The sequence below is a fragment of the Neolamprologus brichardi genome, chromosome 16, assembly GCF_056152115.1.
Source record: "Neolamprologus brichardi isolate AB-2024 chromosome 16, ASM5615211v1, whole genome shotgun sequence".
In the NCBI taxonomy this organism is placed as follows: domain Eukaryota; kingdom Metazoa; phylum Chordata; class Actinopteri; order Cichliformes; family Cichlidae; genus Neolamprologus; species Neolamprologus brichardi.
In genome coordinates, this window is record NC_142119.1 from 11,622,007 (window position 1) to 11,628,608 (window position 6,602).

General features: G+C 41.1%; 1 protein-coding gene across 1 annotated transcript; it reads right to left on the bottom strand.

Annotated features, from left to right (window-relative positions):
• Positions 1–3,420: 3,420 nt before the first annotated feature.
• On the bottom strand, positions 3,421–5,054 carry LOC102780374 (ADP-ribosylation factor-like protein 4C). Its single transcript, XM_006806003.3, has one exon. It carries the CDS (start codon positions 4,606–4,608, stop codon positions 4,030–4,032), a length of 579 nt encoding a protein of 192 aa, XP_006806066.1. The 5' UTR covers positions 4,609–5,054; the 3' UTR covers positions 3,421–4,029.
• Positions 5,055–6,602: the final 1,548 nt, after the last annotated feature.

Genomic DNA, 6,602 nt, shown 5'->3' on the forward strand with positions numbered 1-6,602 from the left:
TCAGAGAGTTGCCGGGAAGAGAAGAAAAAGGACAAAACAACTCAGGAAAGCCAGTTTGGAGTTTAGATCAGGACGTCACATTGGCTACTGCCAAAAGAAGGAAATGTGAAAACAGTAACCTCCTTGAGGCTGTAAATGAAGTAATCACACAGTAACTAGTAAAAATAATTCAATGAATAAAAACTCTCCATATACACAAAAGATCAGAAGCAGATCAGTTTAAAAGCACTGTGTGGAGGGTTTGTTGTCTAGCAGTGGTACAGCAGAGCCATGTTTTCACAAACACTGGTCCATGGTGTTTGCTTTGATGCAAATGCATGAGGAACCTTATGCATATGGGCAGCGTCACATCACATCCTATCACTGGTCTCACACTATTCCATCGACAGACAGCTGTTTGCATGAATTTTACGGAAGAGGATTAGGGCCACTGGAAAAAAACCAAAAAGTGGGCACGTCTTTTTTTTTCTTCTTTTCCAAAATTCTGAGAAAAAAAGTCAGTTATCTAACAAACAATTTGGCCAAGAACTTTGTGCTTGAAGTTTGTGTTTTGGTGACTGTTTCAGCCTATGAAGAGATACTTTGTCTTAGTTTTGACTTAGCTCAGCTACAACAGCGATACCCACACAATGACTTAAGGCCACATAAGTGTACATGTAGTTGCTCTTAAACCTTCACCAGACTCCCCATCTTTACAGCAGACTATTTACTACATAGCGCTTTATAGTTACTGTCTGCCACTTTATGAGTGTCTGGATTCATGGAGAAACATTTTACTGAGCCATGAATTTTCAGTTTTTGAAAAAGAAAAGCGCAGACAGTGCAGTGCAGTCAGGAAATACACCTATTATCCAATTTGTCAAATAAATATTCAATACAAATACTATGTAGTTATGAGTCTTATGTGGTCATATGATTATGTGAAGCCATGGCTTTGAACAGAACTTAACACCTACAAGTTTTACAAATTTAATATAAATTTGATATAAATTTGTAAAACAAGTACAGATTTTATCTAATAAAAATATCTTAGTATTGCTTTATTAGGATTATAATCAAACTCTAAATGACTACTTTCTTAACAGCAAAAAATTAAAAAAAACCAAAAAAAACATGTAATCCTGGTTGGATGGTCTCGCGCTGGATGATGTTTCAAATTTGCTAGAAGATGAGTGTAAGACCTTTAGAAGAACCTAACAGTCAGTGAATATAATACAAAATGTATTTTACATATTTTACATAACATATTTGCACTATTTACTACATTCTAGGTAGCTTCTTTGGAATGGAATTAAAAGAAAGCAGAAATCTCACACAAAAAAGAAAAAGTCACTAAATCGTTTAGATGTTGATTCATATTATCAGGCAATCGAAGGAGGGATGTAAGTCTGCATCAGCTACAGATTCAGTTCCTCCAGTTTTAACAGGAAAAATCTGTATAGCAAAATGTCCTGTTAGGCTCAACGAGTGTTTTTGGGATGTTTTTGGCTCATTCACTCTAAAACCTCTGTGTCCCTGAGGCTGTTCAAAGGCTGCCTGTAGTTTAAGGGTTTTCCATTTCAGCCTGTGTTAGAGAATCCATCACAGTGAATCATAATGTCTGTAATTATTGCTGTTAAATCTATAGTGTTTCTCTGGTCCAGGACTGCACTGTATCTTGATATATTATGTCAAATATTTATTACAAACGAACACACACAAACACCTCTGCACACACTACTTTCCAAAACACAGTTTGAATGTACTTTAGGTATTTCAACAATGATTAAACGTTATACTTTCTGCATGCACTCCACAGTATTTTGGAAGCAAATATTGTCCTTCATGCTCCAAATTTTGCAGATTTCCAAATATTAATATACTCTAATGAACTTAAAAAGAAATATAAAGTACGCATATGCATTATTGTTCTTAAAGCTACCCAGAATTATTTAAAGTTTTAGGATTAGAACGTTTATCATCTAACACAGAGTAAAATAGTTAGTCAGCACAAAACAGCATTTAAACTCTTCATCGGCACCATTTTTGATGCAGTACTATCAGTGTTATAACACAGGGCTTCAAATGAGTCTTAAAACTATATCCAGTGTTTTCGACACCAGCTTCCTACCCTGTATGAATTTCTGATCCATCATTCTGCTCTCTTATGAACCCTCCCTGTCTTGTTTTTGGTCCTGGAAATGCTGCTGCTTAAAACACAACAAGAACACAGTCAATGTACAGTGTGATGCATTTAGAAGCTACCATGCAGCTTGGATAGATTCAGGTACGACATGTGTTTTGTGTTTAAAGTGAAAAAGCACACGACACAAAGAATATTCGCACGTTTTCTCATTATTCTCACAGAGTCCTCGGTTTGCTTCTGCCTTATTTAGTAATGAAGTTCTTGTTCTGCAGAGATGGAAGGTGATTAACTTTGGAGTAATTTACTCACACAAAACGAACAGAAAACCTCTAAACACACGAGATTGACTCACGGTGGATTCAGATATTTTACTCAAGTACACTCCCTCACTTACATACTTGTCTAGTTTACCTCAATGGTTTCCAGTTTGAAACTGAAGCCCCTCATATCTGCCTTAGGGTTTGTTTACATGATTCATGCCTCTCTTTGCATCACAGTGCACAGCACTGTAAAAAGGTCTTCAGAACGTTTCTCTGCAAAAACCACCTCTTCTCCTGTGTGCTCTGCTCTTCTTTGCACTCAGTACTTCCGGTTACCGATCACAGGTGTTCAAACATGAGTTTTTCCTACAGCAGCTATTAGATATATCCAGAAGAATTAAACATATATGAACATATTTCTTTGAATGTGGTGGACATTTTATGAGCAAAGTATTTTTATAATGAGCAGATTAATCAGTTATATAAACAGTTACTTTCAAACAGTTTAGCCCAAATACCTCACATCCACCCACAATTTGTGACTTGTATGATGAGGAAATATTTAAATAAACTACAAGATAAATGCCCACATTAGTTACAGAGTGATGTGAAATATTTGGGACAGAAATCTATACTGTCCTCGGGCACATTAGCCTAATTTGATCACCGCTTGCTGCTGTAAACAGAGCACCGCAATGCAGATCCATAAATTTCACAAATGAGTTCCGGCTTTGCTCCAAACATTTATTTCATGTGCAGATGATTAAAACAAAGATCTGAGCTCAGGCCGTTATTATCTTCTGCCTGAACTCTGTGACCCCGGACTTATCGTTGACCACCTGTGATTGTATCTTGATGAAGAAATCACTATCTCTGCCTTACTGTCAGCAGTCATGCCCGCCTTTTTTCCCCCCACCACACATCCTGCTGCCACTGTAACCTCCACATCACCTCTACTTCTCAGCAGTGTGTAAATGAAGAACGTGACCCAAAACATTGATTTAAAATCTTTTTAATATACAAAAAATACTTCAATTTTGGCTTCTTAGTACATGAATCACCTGAAACTGCTCCTCTAATAATACAGTGTAGTTCTCTACTGTCTGTTAGCAAATGAAAAGTGCAAAGTAGTGGACTCTGTCTTCTGTCCACCACGCAGAGGAAAGGCTACTTCAATGCTCCAAATGCAGTCAAGATCAAACCTTGATCCTACAGATGTCTGTGTTCAAGACAGAAAGAGCAGGGGGCATGAGTGACCCGAGCCACGTGCAAAATCAAACTCGTTTCCACAAAGATGTCCTGTGGGTGGAAATAATAATAATAAAAAAAGAGTCCAGGGTGAGCCAAAGCTTCAGTTAAAGTGGGTTCAAGGTCTGAGATAAAGCCACAGATAAATGGGCCAGCCTGTTTATCTGTTCCTCTCTCTCTCTGTCGGTGCTGCAGCTCCAAACAGCCCAGTCAAGTTTCCTGTCTTGATTTTGGTTATCCTGGTGTGTTTTCTGTCCTGCATACTCTTGCCCGCAAAAGCATCTGAGCAGGACTTCAGTGGCTGAACAGCTTTATTCCAAAAATGAAAAAGAAAAAGTCTCTGTTAAGGGCAATACTGGTAAAACCCGAACTCCTTGCAGTAATGTCCAGCGGCTGTTACCGCTTCTTTTTCTGCTTTAAGGATTTCCTTCTTTTCAGAATCATCTCATACAGCTTGTCCATGCCCTCGTGAAGCCCCTCGCCTATTATAGCGCAGGCAGGTTGGATGTGGTAAGTGGTGGAGGGGGTGAGCTCGTGCAGGGCCAGCTGCTTCTCGATATCCGCCACCGGGAGGGATTTGGGCAGGTCCTGCTTGTTGGCGATGACCAGCAGCGGCGTGCCCTGGTTCTCCGCAAACTTGGTGACTTTGTGCAGCTCAGTCTTGGCCTCCTCCAACCTGTCCACATCTACCGAGTCCACGACGTATATGATTCCGTCAGTGCAGCGGCTGTAGGACTTCCACAGGGGCCTCAGCTTCTCCTGCCCCCCCACGTCCCAGAAATGACAACTGATGCCCTTCGCAGTGCAGTTGCTCAGCTTGATCTTCTCCGTGTTGAAGCCGATCGTGGGGACCGTGTTGACAAATTCGTTAAATTTAAGTCTGTAAAGAACCGTGGTCTTCCCAGCAGAGTCCAAGCCCAGCATGACGATGTGAAGAGACTGGAAGGCAGAGATGCTGGAAACGCTGTTGCCCATTATGGCATTTATTCTGCAGCTGCTGGTTTTATCTCCCGATTCAATGGGAAGAAAACAGTCCTAAAGCTCAGAGCCTTCCACTTCACGGGTAAAAAAAATCCTTAGGTTGGGAGAGTGGAGAGCGGAGAAGCCCCGGTGCGCTGTGGATGAGCGATGAGCTCTGCTGTGGCCCTCAGCAGCAGCAGCAGAGGACGCAGAGCTCCGTTCATTAGTATTCTCCTCACACACTCGCATCCATTTGGCGACGAAGGAAAGCTGCGCTGTAAGAACACTCCAGAGCCGGAGACAATAAGGATGACACCGAACAGCCCAACGATCTCTCTGGAAATTGCGCACAAACAGCTCCGCGGTCCGCACCTGTGCGGAAGAAAATAGCATCCACCGTTTAATTCACTCACTCCTGGAGAACACTCTCCTACACCCACAACGCTCTCCGTGGCCGTGCTTTTGTGAGGCTGTGTGAGGCGGACAAATCAAAAGCGCCCCGCTACGCTCCACCCACCCGGGACATGCGCCAATGAGAGGGCGAGCCTCTGCGGCGATCGGGTTACTATAGACACGCGAGACTGACGAACATGCACAGCCAGCGTTCATAGAGCCATGGAGGAGTGTTTGTGCATGAAGCTTTGTTTTATTTGAATTATCAGGCTGACTGAAAGAAACATAAACAGGCAGAAATGGATGGAATGAAACAGGAAGGTGTGCAGATCAACGGCGTTAACATGTTAAAGAAACTGGGTGTAGTTTAGTAATCGCGTGGAAACAGTCATAGTCAGGTGCGCCACCTTCTGGTGAAACACAGGAGGCATGCAAAAGCTGAAAGGAAACCTTTCAGTCTCACGTGGGTTAATAAAGATTTCCTGTTGTGTAAAATAAATAAATAATAAAGGTTGCCCGTATTTAAGCTCGTGTAAATGACTTGTTGGCTATAATATGTGAAACATACTCCATACAAGTCCTTTTGAGCCACAAACAGCATTCCTATCGCAAAGTAGAAGCTGCTATAAGTTGTTGGAAAGGTCACTTTTATATATAATTTATTTATTTGTCCAGCTAAAAAGTCTCACTGACATTAAAATGTCTTCTTTAAACATGATCTGGAAAAAATAAACAATACAACAGTCGTTATTAATCCGTCATCTGTTCATTTCTTGAGATTTGATGATGTTCCATGACATCAGAGGTGTAAGCGAGTGAACATAGTTATAGTCTGCTGCCTTGCTTTCAGAAAACAGAATAAGAACACATTTTCTTACACCTGGTCTCAAACACTGGCCTCTATAAGGCTCCACCCTAAAAGGAGGAAGTCGTACTCACACAGAGACCTAGTTCACCTCTGTGTCACTTACAGGACTAGACTGCTCACAGGAAGCCCTTTTATGATCACTTGTACTTGCATCTTTGGGTTAAGAGTGTGAGCACAAACGAGCTGTGCTGTTTGCTGTTATGCACATCAGTTTGAAATGACTTTGACCCTCCTTTGAAGGATCTGTGCCATGGTTTCGGAGAAAATTCTATTTTACACACCAGTCAAACCTCATGTTCAGGATGAGCAATGGGGTTTTCATCAGTTAGTTCTGAAACAGTGAACCAACTTGAGGATACCTAGTTAGTCCATCCAGTCTACATGTACTTTGTAAAAGAGAAAAAAAATCCAAAGTCCCTGAATCACATGAAGTAACATAAGGTGCTAGTTTTTTCTTTGTTTGTTTACTTAAAATGACAAAATCATAAATTGAACTATTGCATATTTACACTTAATGACCTGCCATCTAATGCCATTGTCACTCAACATCAACAAAAGTATTATAACATGTGTTATTGCTTTCAGTCTCCCTGGTTTCGTGGGTGCAGTTTGATTTCTGCCTAACCTCATGTTCATCACTGACCCCTCCAGGCCCTCCTTCTGTGGTGTAGAGGTTTGTGCAGGCCAGTCAATAACGTCATATAGCATCACAGCAAAGTATAGACATGTTGGTCCACTGTGTCCATTT